This window comes from Melospiza melodia, chromosome 10 (assembly GCF_035770615.1).
Source record: "Melospiza melodia melodia isolate bMelMel2 chromosome 10, bMelMel2.pri, whole genome shotgun sequence".
Taxonomy (NCBI): Eukaryota; Metazoa; Chordata; class Aves; order Passeriformes; family Passerellidae; genus Melospiza; species Melospiza melodia.
In genome coordinates this window covers 21358336-21379598 of record NC_086203.1, presented here as the reverse complement: position 1 = coordinate 21379598, position 21263 = coordinate 21358336, and the positions used below count along the sequence as shown (strand labels likewise).

Here is a 21263-nt window from a genome sequence, read left to right as displayed (position 1 = left end):
GAACATCTCTAACGAGGAGAGACTGGAGGAGCGGGAGTTCTTAATTCTAAAGAGAGAGGGAATCTCATGAATCCATATATATATCTCAAAGCCAGATGTCAAGGGGATGGTGCCAGAGCCTGTTCAGTGGTGCCCAGCACCACGACGAGCAATGGCCATGAACTAGAACACAAGAGGTTTCACCTCCACGAGGAAGAACTTCTATACATGGAGGGTCCTTAATTCAGGGACTCTCCCTGGCCATTGGCAGGGACATGGGCACGCTCCCCAGCCCCTGCGGTAACTCCAGCGGTGCCAGCTGGATGTCGCAGTGCCTCTCCTGCCGTGCCACCCGTGCCATCCCCCCCGCCAGCCCTGCCCCGGGGCAGCCCCGCTCCGTCCCGTCCGCCGCTCCGCTCTCCGGGTTTCCCCGGCGCCGCCCGCGCCGCGCCCGCTCCGCGGTTCCGCGCTCCGCGTTTCCGCTGCGGCCCGCGCCGGCCCCGCCCCGCGGCTCCGGTTTCAGGCGCTGCTACAGGGACCCCCAAGATGGAAACGCAGGGGCTGCCGGCCGCGGAGGCGGCCCGGGCCCGGCCCGCCGCGCAACATGGCGGCCCCGCCGCGCCGCCGCCGCCCGGCTGGGACCCGCCGCCCACCGCCGCCTCCTCCGCCGGCAGCAGCCCCGCGCCGGGCCTCTACGTGAGCTTCCCGGTGCTGCTGCTGGAGGAGAAGCCGGAGCCCGCCGCCAGCCCGGCGCCCAGCGCGCCGCCGGCGGGGCCCGCGCCCGACAGCGACGGGCTCCTGCTCGTCTTCAACGTGGTGCGAGGCGCGGCCGAGCCCGGCGCGGGCGGCGGCGAAGAGGGGCGAGCCCAGCCCGGCCCGCCGCCCGCCGAGCCGCCGGAGGAGGCCCCCGACTCGGCCCCGCCGCCGCAGCCGCCGCCGCCTCCTCCCCCGCCGCCGGCACCGCTGCCCCCCGCGGGCGGCGACGGCGGCGATGGCGGCGGGGCGGAGGACGGCGCCTTCTCGGGGACCATCACCATCAACAACCAGAGCCTGCTGGTGCGCATCGAGAACGGCGTCCTGACGCTGGGGCCCGGCGCCGAGCAGCCCGCGGGCGCCGCGCCCCCCGCCGCCGCCAGCCCCGCCGAGCCGCCGGGCGGGCCGCGGCCGCGCTCGCCGCCGGCCTTCGCGTGCCCGGAGCCGCGCTGCGGAGAGGCCTTTCCCCGCAAGCAGCAGCTGCGGCTGCACCGGCTCTCGGCGCACGGCGGCGGCGAGGACGGGCGGGGCGGCGCGGCGCGGCCCTTCGGCTGCCCCGTGCCGGGCTGCGCCTGGTCCTTCGCCACGGCCTACAAGCTGCGGCGGCACCTGCACTCGCACGACAAGCTGCGGCCGTTCGCCTGCGCGGCGCCCGGCTGCACCAAGCGCTTCACCACCGTGTACAACCTACGGGCGCACAGCCGCGCCCACGAGCAGGAGGCGGCGCACAAGTGCGAGGCGTGCGGGCAGCGCTTCCCCAGCGCCGCCCGCCTCGCCGCCCACCGCCGCCGCAGCCACCTGGAGCCCGAGCGGCCCTTCCGCTGCGACTTCCCCGGTAAGCCGCCTCCGGGGCTGGGCTCCCTTCCCTCCCCTTCCACACACTGGGATCATCCCTGCCCTAAGGCCCTGCGGCGCTCGGCTCACTTCTTCTGCTCCCGCTGCTCCTTCCCCTTCGTGGTACCTCAGAATGTCAAGGAAGGTTCTCCTCCAAACCACCTCAGTTACCAAAGGAAAAGTTTGGGAGCTGGAGGATGCTGTGCTTTTCCTCCTGTGACTTTGTGCTGGTGCAGTGAAACACCGCAAGACACGGCGCCAGCGTTCAGAGCGCCTTAACCCAGGCTATACCTGATTGCCCACCCAACAATTGTAATTTCTGGGAGTAATGTGTAGGATTTCGCTGTTAGTTTTTTTTCCCTTTCACTAGACATAATATCCTGAAAAACGATCCTGAAAGTACCTCGCTAAAAGCTGGGAGGGAGAAAAGAGAGCAGTTTTGTCACTGAGTTTTGTCAAGCAAATTTGCTATTTCCCTTTCCTCCCCAGGCTGTGAGCGAACGTTTATCACAGTGAGTGCATTATTCTCCCACAATCGAGCGCACTTCAGAGAGCAAGAGCAGTTCTCCTGCTCATTCCCTGGCTGTAACAAGCAGTATGACAAGGCCTGCCGACTGAAAATCCACATGAGGAGTCACACAGGTATTCACAGGGATTATTTGTACATGGGGAGGTACATGGAACACAGTATGTGAAAGTGGACTGCAGTTTGCTGGAAAAACTGAAATTCAGGAAAGGTGACATTAGTTATTTGGAGTCAGAGAAAACATTTGATTCTTGGCCTTCTGGGGGTAGGATTCTGTTGAATCAAATTGTCATGTGCAAAGTAGTAAAGCACATAGGCAAAGCTGTGGCTTTTGTCATTGTGCATTTTGTCCAGAAAAAACTATCCCGGCTCTATTCCCAAGTTCATAGATGTTCAAAACGGTGCATTAATTTTACTCATGATACAAACAAACAGCTCAGAACATGTGAAAAACTCTCAGAACATGTGGAACGTACGTACCAAGGTTTGGAACAGCAAGAAGATAAATTTCAGCTCTGGCAAGCATGACTGACTTGCAAGGATCACTGCAAAGCTGAAATACAGCCTTGTCATGTTACTGGTGTGACCTCTCTTTTCCTGATTTCGTGGTTTTACACTTTTGAGGTTTTTCAAGTGTCACTTGAAGTTCATAGATGTGATGGAAACCAAATCACACTTCACAGTCTTGTAATCAAGACACAGTGGCAGACCATGAAAACAGGAAAAACCAGTTCAGTTGTGTTTCTGTTTTGAGTGATGCTGTTAGTGACTATTGAAGTATTTCAGGATATGAGGTGGATTGATAAATACTTGTGCTCTCTGATGCAACAGCATGGAGTTAAAGAAAGCCCAGATTGTAGGAGGGGGAAGGGATATGATAGGACTTTGGAGTGTATTGCAGGAGGGGCTGGTTGAGTTGTCTTTTCTTAAATTATTTCAACTTAAGCAGGTTTTAATATTTTCTAGTAGCAGTATGTGTTTTGTATTAGATTATTAATGTAACATTTTTTATTCAAGGTGAAAGACCTTTTATCTGTGACTTCGAAGGCTGTGGCTGGTCTTTTACCAGTATGTCCAAGCTTCTGAGGCATAAAAGGTACAGGAAGCTTTTTCTTATTATACTGTCCTAAGCCACTGGCTGTTTGCTTGTCTTTGTTTCTTTTCAGTAGCTAAGCAGTAGTGGATGTAATCATGCCAATGACAATTTCCTTCCCTTGTAGGAAACACGAAGATGACAGGAGATTCATGTGCCCAGTAGAAGGCTGTGGGAAGTCCTTCACAAGAGCAGAACACTTGAAAGGCCACAGTATAACTCACCTTGGTACAAAACCATTTGAGTGTCCAGTAGAAGGTATTGCTCCACTCCCATATGTGTTTCCTGCTAACTGGTGTGTATTTTTGTCTAAAGGTTATGTGTGCTTGGTACAGGACTGGAGCAATTAAGAGTGGGTCTTCTAACAGGGTTTGAAGAGGCAGAAGTCTTGAACAAGTGATCATTCTCAGAGTTACGAATGACAGAGCAAACTCTGTTTCATACTGTAGCTTGACCACCCTCACCACTTCAGTGACACTTCAGAAGCAAAGATTTTTGGGTGTGATCTGGATTATTCAGCTCTAAAGTAAAGCAGCTCTACTTGATTGTTTCTACTTTTTATGGTGTTTACAGCAATTGTCACGAAGAATTTCAGATGCCATAGTGTTAAAAGGTTACGAAGAATTTCAGATGCCATAGTGTTAAAAGGTTGTGCTTTCCACTCAATGACTTTAGAATTTCATGTTGTCAGAAGGAGGTTGTTAAACTCTCCTACCCTTTGACAGGTTTACTTTCTTGTGGTTCCTCTGAGTGTATGCACAGGTGCTGAAAAACAGCAAGCAGAGGATATTCTGATTTGTTAAGACATTAAAATGAATATTAAATAGAAACTTCATTAAATTTGAAACTTCAAAGCCTTCTATATCTTCTTTCAGGCTGTTGTGCAAAATTTTCAGCACGAAGTAGTTTGTATATTCACTCCAAGAAACATCTTCAGGATGTGGACTCGTTGAAGTCGCGGTGCCCCGTTTCCAGCTGTAATAAACTGTTCACTTCCAAACACAGCATGAAAACGCACATGGTCAAGCAGCATAACTTCAGCCCAGGTAAAGAGTTTGGCTATCAGAGGGTGCAGTGGAAAAATTAAGTGCTTTATTAAGGGAAATGTGTAATTACTGATGTTGAAACCTGAGTTCTATTGATATGAATGACAGAATCTTCTCTGAGACTGAAGTTGGTTTCACGCTCTAAAATTCAGTGGGATCTCTGTATCAGAAAGTGATACTTGAGTATGACCTCTGAAATTGTGAGAAATTGCAGCATTTTTCAATAAAGCAGAGCTTGTTCTTTTCCATGCCATGTGTAAAATATGAATAAGGACTAAAAGGATTTCTCTTTTCACCCCTTTCACTCCTCTACAAGCTGTACTTGGCCTGCACTGCCTTAGCGTTATTTTTTGGCAAGTGCTTTTATAAGCACACTTCTCAGTAAAAGAATGAACTTATTTTGGAAGGCTGCTTTTCCCTAAATATGCTTTCAGGGAAGGTGGGAAATATTTTAGTAGGCTATGAATATAGAATTTTATAGAATTTTACCTTTCTTTTCTTCCTGTTGTCTGTAGAAGCTCTGTCTTACAACCAAACCTTTCTCTTGCAGATCTCCTAACTCAGCTGGAAGCAACCTGCTCCCTCACCCCCAGCAATGAGCTCACTAGTCCAGGGCAGAGTGATCTCAGCAACATGGACCTCGTCTCCCTGTTTTCCAACGTGTCCAGTAACAACTCTGGAATTGCAGCGGACATGGCGCTGGTGAACTCTGGCATCGTCACCATCGACGTGGCCTCGGTGGGCTCCACGCTGGGGGGCAGCCTGCCTGTCAGTAACAGCTCCCTAAGCCAGGCCGTGGATCCCTTGATCCTGGTGGCCAGCAGTGACATGCCCCAGAGCCTGGACAGTTCTCTCCTGCTGGGAACCAATGCAACGGTTCTACAGCAAAGCACTTTAAATTTGGATGATGTACAGACTGTCAATGCCGAAGCCTTGGGTTCGCTGGCGTCTCTGTCAGTGAGGAATTCCAGTCAGGATGTGCACGGGCTGACATGCAGCAATAATTTAACAATGGACACAGCCACTTTGACTCCTTCCAGCAGCCTGGGCAGCACCAACGTGCCTGAGTTACTGACACCAGTTAAAGCTGAACGGAATTTGCTCCCCAGCTCGGATGTGGTTGGTCAGCAGGAGGGCAGCAAGGTCGTGACGCAGTTTGTGTTCTCCAACCCCCCAGGGAGTTACAGTGCACAGAAGGAAATGGATCTTGGCACAGTGACTGGCAGCTCGTTTTTGGTATGGAGTAACTGTACTCACCCTTGGATGAGACAGCCTGATTTTGAGGGTATCCCTGGCTGCTCGCACCTTGTTGGGAGACCTTTCAGATTTTGCAGATCATGCATTTTATCTCTCTTTTCATGAAAGATGTAGAAGGATGTGTTGAGTAGTGTGTTTTCACAGGTAGATTCAGCGTGGTGACAAGTTCTAGGAAATACTGAAATTCTGGTGGGGACAGTTCAGGAAGAACCTTTCAAAACAAGCAGCCGCCCATCTGAAATGGAATTTGCAAGAACACCCAAGAATAAGTGTTACACGTGTTACTTGTTCATTTCATTCCAGGGAAGGATTTGGGCTGTAACACTAACTGCAGCATTTTCATTCCAGTCTGCATTCCTCTTTTAAGTACTTTTCCCTTTCTGTTTCACTGTGTTATTGCAGACTTAACTTTTTGTTTATGTTATGAAGTACATGTTTACACACTTAAAATCTGAGCACTTACAAATGTGGAGCTAACTTCTTCTTGTGTTGAGCTGCAGATATTGAGTAGATACAGGGAATTTATTGAAACTTATCAGAAGATCAGGGGAAACTAGAATTCAATGTTTGCAGCATAGAAGATAAGTGCATCTGAGAACTCATTAGTGTGTGTTTTCATTATCTTGTTTTGTTCTTAATGTCAAAAACCTTGCATCTCTGGGCTTTTTTGTTTTTCCTTTAACTAGGAGAGCAGTGGGTCTGCGAGAACAGACTACAGAGCCATTCAGCTGGCCAAGAAAAAGAAACAAAAAGGGAATGGCAGCAGCACAGGTGAGAAGCCATTAGTTACATTTACTGAATAAAAATATTTCGTAATTTTGGCAGTGCAGTGGGAGCAGGTTTCTGAGTAACATTATTAAATGTCCTGTCCTGTTTATTGATAGTTAAAATAATTATGCCTGTGGTGTACCATCTGTTACTCAGGATAATCACATTCTGTGGAATATCAGATTCACAGGAAGTTTACAAAGAAAGCTGTGCCCTGTGTTTCATGATTATTAACAAGACACTAGCTGTCCATCTCTTCATCTGCTTCTTATTACAACTAAAAATTATGTTACTGTGCTGTTGTTTATGCTTTTGGTCCTATCTAGGAAGTTCTTTTACTCAGTACAGACAATGGAAATTTCAGCTAGATTTTGCTTTTGTATTTCACTTAGTAACAGTGTGAAGGAATTTATTTTTTTATTATCTAGATATACTCAAACCTCTCTCTTATACTTTAGCCTTGTGGAGAGTTCTTGTGCTGGGTGAGTTTAGGTCATGATTCCAGATGTGTCCTCTTAGTTTCACTCAGAGCCATTTGATGTGAATTCCTTTGTCAGATGAAATGTGGTCCATGATTCCCTGGACTTGCACAAGCTCAGGTGTTTGAGGTGTGCCTACCTTTGGGGCTGGGGTGGAATATTACAGATTTATGATACATCAATATCATATACATAGAGTGAGTTTAGTGCTGCCTTGCTGTGTCTTAGACCTCCCTCTGAAAATCAAGGCAAAAGTTTTTGAGGCAAGACTGCTTCTGATTTGAGAGCTGTTTTGTTTGTGTGTTTGTAAAATGCAGATGTGCACACATTCTGTCTGGTTCAGCAAATCATCCCATGGAAGGAGAAGTGCTTTATGAAGCTAGTTCTAAAGGCCCTTATATTATCAAACACATGCATGTATCATCAAACATGTCTTTTGGACATTAGTTTAAAAAATAGGATTGCACTTTGCATGACTCCTAAGATGACCTCAGAAAATTCCTGTTTCTGTTCCTGTTCAAGACTCCCAGTAGTCCACTTTTCACCAGCTGTTGCCTGAATGGTATGCTGTGCCTTTCAAAGAGGTCTAGAGAGTCTTGTATTTCTGATTAGTTTAACTAGATTGAGTGAATACTGTAGAGGGAAGTTCAGGGTTTAAATACAGGTTATCCAAGCCCTTCATTTATTACAGATTTTTTTTAAATCCAAACAAAAACCTGAGCTGACAGGACTGTATTATTACATTTGTTTTGAATAGGGTTTTGGTTTTCAGCTTGTGATACAGCAGCTGGTTCATCCTGCTTTAAACTGAAAAGAAGCTTAAGGTTGTTATAGTTGTACTTGTGTAGCCTGTTCTACCTAGTAGTCCTTGAAATCTTCCTGTAAATAATGATCTTCAGTATGCTTTTTTACAGTTTAGAAAAATCGTGCGTGACTTCTCAGGAAATGAGTTGCAGAATGAAAAATAGAATCCTAATACTTCCTAATTCCTTTCTATAGCACCACAAATATGCTGATATTTCTGTGCTACCACAGGGGAGGGCCCTAAGCTTAGCAGTTTGTGATTTTTCAGTGGTGTTCAGGTGAAAAGGTGCTCAGTGAGCAGCTGGGGTTCGGCAGCTGAGTGCTCTCTGCCTTTGAGCAGTTGTCACATGGTGCTTAATTATATTGCACTGCTGTGGGCATTTGCTGTGTGCTATAAACAGCTGCAAAAAGTTGAAAAATACGAGCAGAAAACTCTAGCAAATTTATCTAAATATTAAAATTGCTTTCTTTTAGGGGCATCTGGTTCTGGTCAGAGGAAAAACAAGGGTGGTAAAGTAAGCCCAACCAACTTTTCTTCCTCTACTCCTGGCAGTCGTAACATAGTTCTGCCAAATGGAGGGCTGACAATAAGGGACCCTGCCACAGGAGCCCAGTATGTGCAAATTCAGCTTCTCCAGGTAAGAGCTGAGGAGAAGAAAAACATGCTAAGCTTCTCTGTTATCCAGACTTGCATTTATGGAAGAATTTGAATGTTTGTGAACTCAGGTCCTACTACTGCCCCTGGGTGGAGTCTTGAGCTCTGCAGTGTTCTTACATTGTTCTACCTTTATTTATAAAGTAAATGAGCTGGACATGAAAATGTTCCTGCAAAAAGAAGTTTCAGCCTAAACTGTTATTTCTCTTATCCATTGAAATAAAGCTTAAAATTTAAAAAGAACTAAAACAACCTAATAATTGGTGGGGGCTGATTAGTGGTGCATGGCCGGTAATAGGTTTTGTGCCAGGTGTAGCTGTGTAGTATTCAGAGAAAGGATAAGTTCCTTCTCCTTCATTGCTAACAGCTGTGTTGTGGAGAGACCTATGGGCTGAGTTCTCCATTGATCTGTTTTTTGATGGATGTACACATTTGTAACTTCCATGTTAAGTATCAGCTTCATGAAAACATGAGAAACTTGTTGCATGTTTCTGTGTTAGATTTGTTGAAAGAGGAACCCTTCCTTCCTCTGTAGATCTTGCCAGTGTTCCAGGTTGGTGAGGACAGGATAATAGGTTGTACACTGAACTAGGTTCAGATTTAAGTTGTAGGGCCTTTCTAGTACAGTGCAGTGGCTTTATCAGATACTTTAGGGTTGTGAGACTGAGTGAAATTTGCCATATTGTGCTGAGTTACCTGCGGGTTGTGTAACTTGATAATTTTTCTGCATTCTCAGGATGAGTCCCCAGGAGAGGGAGATCTTCCCTTTCAGCTGAGCTCTCAGTCTTCCTCCTCACATTCTCAGCTTACAGTGGATTTACCTGTTTACATACTTCAGGTACAGCATGTCAAACCACTGGGTTTTATTGCCTTGCTTGAATGTAAAGACAGTTTACTGTGAGCACTCTCATGTTCTGCCTGATGAAAATACCTTGTTTTCCATTGGGAGTTGAATTCCATTCACAAGGAATAATAAGCAGAGAGCTGCACTGCACAAAGTATCTTGTGTCTGTTACCAACCTTTGACACATCAGAAGTGGTTGGGTAGTTTTTTCCTCTGTTACTGAGTAATGAATAACTAAAACTTATTTTTTCTGAAATGCCCCACCCTTGTTTTCCTGATCCCATCTTGCAGATATGAGGTGGGTCAAGAAACAGGATCAGAATTGGAATGTTGTAGGCTACAGAAAAGTGGGGTGGGAAGTGAGAAATAGAATCTTGAACTTAGATTTCAGAGTGATGCCCTTGTGGGAGTGTCAGTTAAGTTTAGAAGCCTGCTTGAAAACCTCATTTTTGATAAACTCTGCAATGTACCTATTCCTGCCAAGTGGGTTTCTCCTGGACAGAAAATAAATCTTTTTTGTTGAGGAGGGGCACTTTCCTCAAAACCTATAAGTACAAGACAAGTGGGGAAAGCTTTGGGTTTCCTCTGAGCCATTCCAAGCATTTCTCTGGTGTTGAATAAATGTCAAGATAATCTTGCTGATAAGCACTGAAACCATCTAGAGGTGAAAGTAGTTCATGCTGTCTGTTTGCTTTAACAGGAACCACACAATTCCACCGAAGATGATGCAGGTTCTGATAACTCTCAGTTCACTGGAAGCACAATAAATTTACAGGATCTGGAATGAGGATTATTAAGAGCAGTTACTTGAAAACAAATTGGGCAATCATGACAGAGTGAGATTACTGTGTGGGTCTTTTTCCAAGGAAAATAGGAAAAGTAGGAGAACTGAAGTATGGTTGCACTCTTTGTGATTTGCTTAAGACAGTTGCAGCTGAAAGATTTTTCTTTAAAAATGTAAATCCCACTTGATGTGCCTGTGTAAGATGCCCTGTCTGCCTGGTGGTTGGGAGGCTGAGGCAGACTGCTGTACAGTGTTGTTTCAGGGAGAAGTACTTTATTACACTTCAAACTGAGGTAATATTTACTGTTTTCACAGGAAAGCAAGTATTCTACAGCTAACAAATGCAAATTTATAATCCTGCCTGCGACAGTTAAAACTTTCCTTCCAAGGAGATGAGAGCTAAATTTTGCAAGTGTTTTCCACACACAAAGAAAAGGATTGTTTCGGCCCCTGTGTTTGGCAGAAAACCAGAATAAAGTGTCACATGTAACAAAATTAATGTTCTATGCCATGAAAATGAGATGCTCTAAAATCTTTGTTTTAGAAAGCTAGATTCTAAATGTTAACTTAGCTGTGAATCAGTTTGTAGCTCATGTTGAGTTTCTCCCTTTCCTTGCTCCTGCATCCCAAATACTTTGCTGAATTCTTCCAGCAAAACTTGAAAAAGAAAACTGCAATAGAACTGTACTCACTGTAAGTGATTTGCTAAGAGTCCAACAGCATCTGAGAGAGGTTTGTTTTATCTTTGTGTTCCCTTTTTTGGGAGGAATGTTGACCGTCATGTAAATTTAAGCACCTTGATTTTTATCTCATCTATAAACCGCTGCCAAGTTACCTGTGAACTGGTCACTACTTTTTTTATTTAGGGTTTTTTGGTGTTTTTGTTTTTTTAATTGAACACTGTTAACATGTGTTCTTTATTGCTATCCCAGAGTGTCAGATGCACCTGGAGCTGGTTTACAAAATATGCAGTTGTCAGAGTATTTTATGGGGGGAGAGAGTTGTTACCCAGGAAGAGTTGCCCCTGAAAAACTGCAGTTTCTCTTGGGGGTGGGGGGAGAGGTTGTATGTACTCACCTGGATTGCAGACACCTAAATAAGTATAGGGTTGTATAGGGAAAAATAAACCACCTTTGGTTACATTTTAAGGTAGTAATTTAATTGTTTCCTATGGTGATGTTCTGAATGCCTGTAAAAGTATGTATAGGAGTTTGATAAAAGACTGTTTGTACTTTTTTTTTATTCTCAGTGAGGTGTGTGTATGCACGTATGTGTATTTTCTTTTTTTTTTTACAAAATAAGATATGTCACAGAGGAGAACGTTGTGATCTTTTTAATCTTGCACATATTTATTTATTTTACAGTTATACTGATGTTAAATTCACATGAGGTCATTCAGAAATGCTTTTACTTCCTGTGCCTTTTGAACTATGTATGTGTCCATATAAATGCTTTTTTGATTGCTGACTTGGGGAGGAAAACAAGCATACAGGTTACAGTGAACTTCAGCTCCTGATTTGTAGGCAGTATTATATCTCTGGTTGAACCAGCTTTATTTTTCTATCTTTAGCCTAACTGAGCATTGAGGTCTCTCTGTTCCTCCCACTCTGAGTTTACAGCTTACATCCAGGGAAAGTCTGAACCCTCTCAGCTGGGTTTTCAAACCAGTTGGTATCTGGGATCTGCTGGTGGCTGTGGCTGCAGCACAGAGTCCCCTCCTGAGAGGAGGAAGGATTGAGGAGGAATTGTGCTGAGGGGTCACCGTGCTCTCCCTGGAAGCTGAGACACCTCGAGCTCCCAATGCCTGCATTATTCTGTTCTCAAGGACCATACCAGTTTGTAATCCATTAAAATGGCCAAGGAACACTCCATCTTTTTATGGGACTTGCAACCAAATCTTTCTACTTCTGAAAATGTACCTCACTCAGCTTTGTAAGTGAATGTAAAGTGCTAACCTCTTGAGGGCAGAAACTTGGATCACTTGGCTAGGGCTCCATTGCTGGCAATGGATACCTGAAGAACTGCTGGTGCAAAAGGGTTAATAAAGCTTTTTTTTTATGGTCACTTTGTCACTGGGTATTGTTCTTTGCATGGATGCATCTGACACAAAGCTAATTACTGGCAGCTTGATTTCTGCAGAGAGCTTGTGGTTTTCCTTCAGTTGTGTATTCTCCACCATAGTGGGGTAGAGTCTATAATGGCTTTTATAGTCCTTCAGAAGACCTGTGATTATCATAAATATCTATGAGGTGCCTGCCTTGGCTGTGCCTTAACAAAGATTGTCACCTAGGACTGTCATTGATCTCACTGCTCAGGTAATGCTATTGGCATCAAAAACTGAATGAGAAAAGAACTGGTGCTTAGCAGGAGCTTGAGAAGCAAAATGAGAGATTTTTTTATTTATTTTCATAGGCAAAACACCAAAGGAGGGGAAAAGGGGTTGCAAACTTTCCCTGGAATCTTAGGGTAGGAGAAGGAAATTTCATGGGACAGTAAAGTTCAGCTGAGCAAAGACTGACAGATTGTAGAGCTAGAAAAGACTTCTAGAACAGCATCAGCCCTGTAAGCTGTGGTTAAGGCTGTGCCATCAGGAGAAATAATACAATTGTTCTTCCTTCTTATCTATTTCCTTGGCTGTTCTTCCTGGCAGATGGGTTGGAAGGGAAGGCCACTTTCTTGTTCTGCAGAGGAGGAAGAGGCACTGATCAGTGCTTGGTGTCTGAGCAGGCACTGAAGCTACTGTGGGCCCTGCCCTGTGCCCCAGGCAGCTGCAGGCTGTCTGCAGAGTGACCTTGCTGTATTGGGAGGTGAATGTGAAGCACCTGAAGGCTGTGTGTGTGCTCCTGCTTCAGCTTCTGCAACTCACTGCTGTACCTACAACTGCTTTCTGACTAAAGCCTCATTATTCCTGTGTCAGGAAGAGGATGGGAAGTTGGAAATCCAAAGAAATTTTCTCTTGGCTAAAGGGGCAGGGACTCCTGGCCCCTGCTCCCAAGTCACCTGTGCTGTCACTGTGACAGAACCAGGGTCTCCTCATGGCTGTGCTGACCTGGGGAAGGTGCAGCAGCAGCCATGGCAGGAGCTCTGCATGAGCCTCTCAAGGGGCCAGAGCTGAGTGTGGCAGGATGTGGAACATGTCAGAAGAGATGTGGTTTGATGTGGCTGAGCTGATCTAGGGCCTTGCTACTGTCATCAGGAGTGTCCTGCTGCTGCCCAGTTCCTCATTTGCCAATTTTCATGCTTGGTTTAATAGAACCAAGGTCATGAGTTGAAATGAGCTTACTGAGAACTGGCAAGTAGTGGAGAGGGTCATGTGGTTGGGAGAAGGATGATGGAAGGACCCTGAGCTGGAATCATGTGCACTGTGACTGACTTCCCAGCAGTGGCCTAAGTTACATCACTCCTGCAAATTGGGTAAATCCTGCAAACTACACCTGGCTGTAGGTGCCATCCCCACACAGCTGTGGAGGCCCCTTAAGAATACTTTTCCCTTAAATACTTGATATTCAGGTACCCCCAGCTTCTCCAAAGTGAGCTGTGAAGTGAGGTATTTCCACAAACCCCTGCACTTACCTTATTTTCATCAGATACCTGTGATTTTTCCATATCCCTTTTCAATCCTTCATCCTGCTGATGCCTTGCTTGTTTCTGCTTTTCCTCTCTGAGCCTTTTGAAGAGAGGGAATAAAGGATGGGTTAAATGCAGCTTGCAGCTGCACCAGCTGTGCTTTTGGCACACAGCATCAACATCTAACACAACATTTACATCACACCTTCCATGCAACCACTGGAGCACAGGGGTTGGGGCACACCTGCTGCTGGAGCTGGTGGCTGTGAAGGGTGAGGGAAGCACTGCCTGCAGCTGGTCCTGCTCTTTCTGGAGTGATGGGATGAAAATGAAGTGCTGGAACAGGAACGGGCTCAAGCTATGGAACACTGGTGCAGAGAAACTGCAGTCTTAACCATGAAAACTTGAGGAAAATGTTTAATGCTCTTAGTAGGGCTTGTTGTGTTTTGGTTTTGTTGGTGTTGTTTGTTTTTTGGGTTTTTTTGGGTGTTTTTTGTTTGTTTGGGGTTTTTTGGGGTTTTTAAAAAAAATTATTTTTATTTGGGTTTAAAAAAAATTATTTCTATTTTATTTTTAATTTATTTTTTATTTATATTTTATTTATATAAAATATTTATATATTTTATATATAAATAAAATTTTTAATTTTATTTTATATGAAAAATAAAATATATTTATTTTATTTTATTTTATTTTGGGGTGTGTGGTATCTTTCCTTAATTATTCTCCTCCATCCCCAGCACAGAATAAATGTTTTTCATACTTATTTTGCAGTTTAAGAGTGCAAGCCTATTCACAGAACATCAGGAAGAGGCACCATCCCTTTTCTACTACACAGCTGAATAATGATGCAGAGAAAGAGAATAAGCAGAACCAAAATGTTGCTGTCTGGCTTTAAATCCTCATGTTAATCTGTCTGATCCACTTGAGGATGGCCAGATGCAGTCACCAGTTCAGTTATCTTTGTTATTTGTGAAGTGAAATTTTGTGTAACTGTGCCTATAAGAATGTGTCTCATCTTGGGACTTACACTGACTGTGTTTATTGCTACTATTTAATCTAGTAATACAAATTAAAATTAAAAGTTTTGTAGAAGAAACAATTCAAAGCTGGAGTTGTTGATAAATGCCCTTATGTACGTATTAAAGTCTGACAAAATATCAGGGCAAGGTGGGCTGAGGTTTAAAACTTGAGGTTTAATTTTCTATTTATTCAATTTAAATTTTGTTACTGAAATTGTTTTCTTAAAATTACGATTCTCAGAATCTGGTTTTGTTTGTGGGTTTAGTGTTTTCTTTTTTATTCTTCTAGATTTTTCTGCTGTAGTTTGCAGGCCTTTTCTAACGTAGCTGTGGGCTGCAGTTCACTGATGAAGAGATGCAAGTACTGTGAATGTAGAACCCTTACAGAAGTAAAATTGGATGGATTGCTTTAATGGGATTTCAGATTGCTGCTACAGGGTTTTTTTGGGGGTTGATTTGGCTCTTTCAGCTGTCAACAGTTAAAATAGAGATGTTTTCCAGAAGAAGGTCTTGCCTTACCTTGCCCTCTGTTCCCTTCTTATGTCTTTCACAGCCTTTTCTATCTTTGCTGCTGGGATTCTCTCCACGCTGTCCAGTAAATCAATAAGCTGTTTTTCTATGACCTTTAACATCTCTACTGTTGGCAGGTTTGCCTCATTGTCTCCAGTGCACTGGAAATAAACTTCCTGCACCTTCTTGTTCAGGCTTGTGAGCACTTTGTCCTGGAGGTGACAGGAGATATGGTGAGTGCCGCAGCTGGGTTCTGCCAAGTGGAACCATAACATCCCTCCAAAACCAAAGGAAATCTGTGAGGGAAACACTTTAATCCCCTCAATAAGACTCATTTGCTTGTTTCCTGGCTGGCCAAGGGCAATGGCAGGGACAGATGGCTGAACTTGTCCTGTTGGTCTCATCCTCCCAGCTTGGCTGTGACCTGGGTCAGGTGGCAGCTGCCCAGCTGTGTCTGGGAGCCTGCTCCCACCTGGAGCAGACAGGTTTGCCCCAGTTTGCTGCCTCAGCAGTGCCCCAAACCAGCCTTTCCATTGCTGGGAAACAGCTCTGATCCCTCCTCAGTGCCCCTCTGTGTGCTCTGTGTACGCCTGTGTGCTCTGTGTGCTCTGTTTGCTCTGTGCACACCCCTGTGTGCTCTCCCCTGTGTGCTCTGTGCACACCCCTGTGTGCTCTGTGTGCTCTGTTTGCTCTGTGCACACCCCTGTGTGCTCTGTGTGCTCTGTGCACACCCCTGTGTGCTCTCCCCTGTGTGCTCTGTGCACACCCCTGTGTGCTTTGTGTGCTCTGTGTACGCCTGTGTGCTCTGTGTGCTCTGTGCACACCCCTGTGTGCTCTGTGTCCTCAGTGTGCTCTGTGCACACCCCTGTGTGCTCTGTGCACACCCGTTTGCTCTGTGCACACCCCTGTGTGCTCTGCTCCCAGGATGGATGGGACTGGGGAAGAGGAACCACTTGTGCACATGTGAGCCCCCCTTGCCTGGATCCCAGCCTGTACCTGGTCATCACCTTCGTGTCCTGCAGGGGAAAAGAGCTGAACTTTGAGCTTCAGCTCGGCCACTTTCTCCTCTTCCTTGGCCACGGAGGCTCGCAGGGTGTTCACCTGCTCTTTTAGCACTGCCAGCTCCTTCTCCCTGGAGGGCAGAGAGAGGAGGCGTTTGGGAAGGGCAGCTCTGGAGCACACGGCTCTGCTCTCCGCAGCCCGGGCTGGTCCCTCTGCTGCCGGCAGATGGAGGTAACACTTCAGCCTTTCCTGAAAACCCGGGGAACTTCGGGGGTTTTTAATGGAAAAGCAGTTACTGTGCTGGTGTGTGTGGGGGGGGGGGGGAGAAGTAGCATTGCTAAGCATTCAAGATTTTGTAAATGTAAAAACTACATTTTAAATGGGAATATTTACGTCTATCTGACATTGACACTTAGATTACAATGGCACACGATGGGTTCTCTACTGCTTTCCTCTAGGAAGGTTTTGCACTGAGTCAGCATTTGCACTGATGACTCCAGGAACTGCCTTATTTCTTTCTTTGGTCTTCTTTCATGAGAATTGCACTAACATTGACTCCAGGATGCTCAGTGCATCATTCCCCACTATGCCTTGAGGACTAAGGAATTAGTCCCAAGCTCAACTATTACCTCCTAAATTAAGCACATATGGGACACTTTCCTAGGAGCTCAAAGAAAGACCCTGCTGTGTGTCTGACAGTGAGGTGTCTGTGGGGACAGAGGGGTCACTTATGTCTGGAAGCTGGACCCCAGAGACCCCTTCCATCCCCTGCAGGGCCACACTCACATGCTTTCACGTGTGCTGATGAAAGTCTGCTGGACCTTGTTCCAGCTCTCTGCAATATCCTGGGAGTTCAGGACAAAGGATAAGTTCTCATCCAGCATCTCCATGAAAGTATTAAGCAATTGTTCAGGATCAGTGAAGTAGAGCTCAGGCTCCTAGAGAGGAAAACATGTAATGAGTCTTTTCCCTGCTCTAGATTCTGTTTCACTGAACTGTGTGGAGATTGGTCTGCACCAGCCCTGGCTATTCAAATGTTCTTCCATCTAGAGAGGTCCATGTTTGTTTGTACATGGACATCCTTCCTGCTATGTGTGTAGTTCTACTCTGCCTCAACAGCTCACCCCCAAAACAAATTGCATTTTGGGGAGTAAAAAGTATTGCAAACATCAGTGAGTGGGAAAACTTCAATTTCAGACATAAGACAGTAACTGCACTAATATAAAAATCTTTCATTTTGTGATGTCATACCTCACTGGAGGATGGCAAGCTTAGAGATGATGGTAGGGTTTTGGAAACTGGAGGAAAGTTAAGCTAAGGTGTTTATAATATGTGTGAACAAAAGTGTGAACATTCAGGAATGTATAAATGTACATTTATAATTTGTAACTACAGTAAATCCTCAAAATTGTAACTAATGGTTAGAAGGTGAGGGAAATTAGTAACATTGATAAGTGACACAGGACAAACAGAAAATGCAAATTTTTCAACACATGACTTCTGACCTCATCTTCGTCCGAGCTGACTTCACTCTCTGCATCCTCCAGTGAACTTCTGAAAAAGCATTTTGTGTGTTAGGCCCTCAGAGAAACGACAGCTCAGAGGGATCTCATTAGTGACACAGGAACATTGCTGTTGTTCACTGTCCCTGTTTACTCCTCTGCACGTTCCCACTGTGGGATATTGAGGGGTCAGTAGGGTCGGGGGGCCACACAAACAAACAGCACAGGAGCTCCTTCTGTCCATGAGCAGCTGCCTTTAGTGCTGCCCTTGGCTGTGCTGGCCATGGGGCTGCCATGACACATGAACCTGAGCTGAGGGTGCTGATCCAAATGCCTTTAAACTCACTGGGAGTGAGTGTAACTCACTCATTTGTTTAGTGCTTCTCCCTCTGCACAAGAGCTGGAAGAGGGGGAAGTGATTCTTTGCTGCTGTTGGCAGCTCAGTCTGCTCATCACTTCCACTTGTACCTGTGCCATGAAGGGTTAAAAACCTCTGTTTGCATTGTCTTGGTGACAGCCCCCCTTGGGCAGGCTCTCAGCAGAGGATCTGAGGATGGAGCTCACTTGGAGCAGGCACACAGGACTGACTTGCACACTGACAGCTTTCTGTGGTCTCTGAGTTTGTTCCAATGAGCCCCAGAACCTGGAATGCCCAGCCAGGGTGAGCAGCAGGATTCCCCTGTGCTGGTTCCCAGTAAGCTCAGTGCTCTTTTCAGTCCTTAATCCTTTGCTTGCATCATCTGGTACTTACAGGTCTCTTGACAGAAGAGGCTGCAGGAAGTGTTTAAGCTGTGGCCTGAGATCGCGTGCCCTGAAATCCAAACTCTCTGAGAACAGCAGGGAGCTCGGAATATCCGTGAAAGTGACACTGTGGCCACTGGGACCCTGCTCTGGAGACAAGAGGAGGTGCCCACTTAGAGCCAAGGGCTGTCCCAGCAGCAGCAGCAGCAGCATCACTGTGCTGGCACTCACCCTGCTCTGTGCTGGAGGGAGGTGAAGCCCTTCCTTCATTCCTGGGTTCTCTTTCCTTATCCTTTTCCTTTTTGTGCCTTTTTCTGTGCTCCTCCTGCCACTCTTTTGGAGATAGCTGGTAGAGGATGTCCCTGTACATCTTGTACTCCTGCAGGGTGTCCTCAAATCTGGAGATGTCACTGGGGTGAGAGAAGTGGACAAGGTTTGTTAGCAGGGAGGGAAGCTTCTGATTGAACAGGTTCTTTCTCACTCTTGATATTCAGTTTCATCCAGAGAAGGGGAGAGAGGGCACACTTTTTCATGGATATGCAAAGGCAAAAGGGAACCTGTGCTCTTTGTGGTTTCTCATGTGGAAACTGAGAATCAGTCATATTCCCTGGTCATATCTCTTGCTATGGAACTGAGCTTGCTAATTTTTGAATTTTTTCTTGAAAAGGAATGAGACATTTTTCCAGCTCAATTCATAATGGTAATTATACTTTTTTTTTTTTTGTCTTTCCCTAGCTCCCCATCAAAATGCATTGCTTAGTTTTGTTTGGATTTTAATCTGATGCTAGGCATTTAATTTTGGAGTTGAAATATCTATACTTTAAAAAAAATATAATTAGAAAACTAGAATAGTTGTTTTAGAAACAAAGCCAGCATCTGGAAACAAAACATCTGGAAAACAAAAGCCAAAACATTTTGATCTTAAAATGGAAACATTTTTAGAAATCTATCCCCTGCAAGGACTGTGAAGCTGTAGCACTGTAGAGGCTGTTAAAGGTGAGGCAGAAGTAATGAGCAAGCTTACCTTTGGATTTTCTTTATTTCAGTTGTGAGTCCCTGGATCTCTGTTATTTTCTTCGTCTTTGCTGAGGTTTCTCTTTTGGCTCTAGGAAAAGATGCACAAACAAGCCATTAAACAATTTAGCAGTGAGTAGTGAATTGAGGTGCCTATGAAACAGTGAAAAAGATGTGATATGAGCCCTACAAATCTGTGTTATAGATGTGTGCCAGGAGACGCTTGGCTGCTGCCTGAAGACCCTTTGTCCTTGGCAGAGCATTGCACCCCAGTGTTCAGGCCTCCCTCACTGGCTGCTGCTGAGCATCAGTTGCAGCTGTGCCCCTGTGAGACCTGCAAAGGGCCAAAGTGCCCAATTTCCCTCACTGAGGGGCTGGGCAGAGGCATCTCCCTCCAGTGAAGGGTGTTGTGGGAAGAATGGAAGTGGTGGAGCCACCAGCAGGTTCCTTGCTGCCCCCAGAGCAAGGGCTTTTGCAATGAGGTATTCCCTGGATGTTGTTCTCCTTCCTCTCTTTTATTGAGTGTGTGGAGAGAAAGTGCAACCAGAACTGTAACTCTGGGAAACTCAGGGTGTTCAGACAAACCCTGCAGGGAGGTCAAGCAGCAGATTCCTGTGCCCAGAATGAAACAGCACAGTGGTGATTCCTTCAGAGCTCCTTACTTTCTCAGTGCTTCAACAGAGTTATTGTGGTTCTCCTTCAGGAAGGCATCAAACATGGCAGCATCCTTCTCCATCCTTCTCTCAGCCTTTTCCAGCTTTCTTTCCTCATCCTTTGTTATGTTCTCCATCTTTTCAATCTCCCCTCTCTTCACTGCAATGGTGTGCTGAAATGAGCCCCAAAGGCAACACAGACATCAGCTGGGTGGTTTTGAAGGTACATTGGTTTAGCTTTCCAAAATTCCCTGAGAGTTGTGGGCAGAGAGGGAAAGGATTTCAAACTCAGGTGTGTGACTTAGTGCAAGCCAGGTACATGGAGGCCAGGAGGTATTTCAGAAGGAACACAGTAAATAAGCAGTGAATCTAAAGACAGAATTCAGAAGTCCCAGCACTACATTAACTCCTGGCTGACAAAAGATTGATTCAGTTGTGTTACAGCTCAATAACAGATGACTAATGGGAATGTTTGAGCATGGTTACTCCATTCCCTCATGTTGAGTTCAGAGTGGCTCCCAGCCACAGTTTATTTACTGTGTAACTGTGCATCTCACAAATGGGATGCTTCCATGGTGGCTAATGAATGATGGGAATGACCTACATTCCTTTATTTCTTGGCTGGGAATTACTGGGCTACAGATTCTGAGTGGCTGTGAGGCAGGAGTTGGACAGTCAGTTCATGAGCTCTGATGTGTGCCACCTTGGAAAGACCTCCAGGCATTGATCTCGGGAGAATAAACATCAAAACAAAGCAACACAGGGAAGAGTAATTAAATGAACAAAGTAATGAGCTAAAAGCTATGTACCTCAAGAAAAAAGATCTGTTTTCTGTCCTGTAGGTAGCCATGGAAAGTCTCCCTGTCGAATTTATAATCTGAAATCAGAATATAAAGTTGCTTAGGCTAGAGAGGGGGAAATATGGCCAAGGCAAAACACAATGAATATGTAGGCTGCCGTGAGCATGGATCTGGCTGGCACTGGAGTCAGTAATACTGATTATTGTATTATAGTTATAACCTTGCTTAGGATCAGTTTCATATGGATTTTCATAGAGTAAAACCAGGGAGAATGGAGTGGACAATCTGGTCCTTGTCCTCTAGACACTAATGGCAAATCTTCTCATGTCAGAGGCAGAAAATCTAGGCCTGTATCCATTAAAATCCAACTTTAGGTTGGCTTAGTAGGAAGGTTTCCACCACACAAGGTCCTGCAACCCCTCAGCTGGCTACAGCTCACTGCTGCAAGGCTGGTGGGGCCCAGTGAGGGGTTGGCCCAGGCCCTGAAGGTAAACACCTGATCTGGAGATGGCTCAGCCACGCAGGGGCTGGCAAACACAGCACAGAACTGTCTGCATGGCCTCCCCAGGGTCAGCCAGAGCCAGCTGCCCTGCCCATCCCCTCTCTGGCCTTTGCTCTGGGCTGTTACCC

At 45.7% G+C, this 21263-nt stretch overlaps 2 protein-coding genes across 3 annotated transcripts in view; one reads left to right on the top strand and one right to left on the bottom strand.

Annotated features, from left to right (window-relative positions):
- The first annotated feature begins 525 nt into the window (after positions 1–525).
- Positions 526–11886, top strand: ZXDC (ZXD family zinc finger C). Its single transcript, XM_063164793.1, has 10 exons — positions 526–1567; positions 2056–2208; positions 3110–3188; positions 3313–3443; positions 4061–4231; positions 4782–5467; positions 6175–6259; positions 8014–8177; positions 8931–9032; positions 9739–11886. Exons 1-10 carry the CDS (start codon positions 526–528, stop codon positions 9823–9825), a joined length of 2700 nt encoding a protein of 899 aa, XP_063020863.1. The 3' UTR covers positions 9826–11886.
- Positions 11887–12193: 307 nt separating this feature from the next.
- CFAP100 (cilia and flagella associated protein 100) overlaps positions 12194–21263 on the bottom strand; it is a 13579-nt gene continuing 4509 nt past the window's right edge. Inside the window, exons 5-15 of one of the 2 annotated variants that reach the window (XM_063164796.1) lie at positions 20643–20710; positions 19843–20006; positions 19191–19271; positions 18398–18576; positions 18177–18315; positions 17429–17477; positions 16710–16861; positions 15918–16053; positions 14931–15133; positions 13396–13489; positions 12194–12503 (exon numbers count right to left, since the gene is read on the bottom strand). In XM_063164796.1, the coding sequence (XP_063020866.1) occupies positions 12441–12503; positions 13396–13489; positions 14931–15133; positions 15918–16053; positions 16710–16861; positions 17429–17477; positions 18177–18315; positions 18398–18576; positions 19191–19271; positions 19843–20006; positions 20643–20710 (1328 nt within the window). In that variant the 3' untranslated portion in view covers positions 12194–12440. Of the gene's footprint in view, positions 13490–14930; positions 15134–15917; positions 16054–16709; positions 16862–17428; positions 17478–18176; positions 18316–18397; positions 18577–19190; positions 19272–19842; positions 20007–20642; positions 20711–21263 lie in introns of both variants that reach the window. The other variant, XM_063164795.1, reaches the window with a different exon arrangement.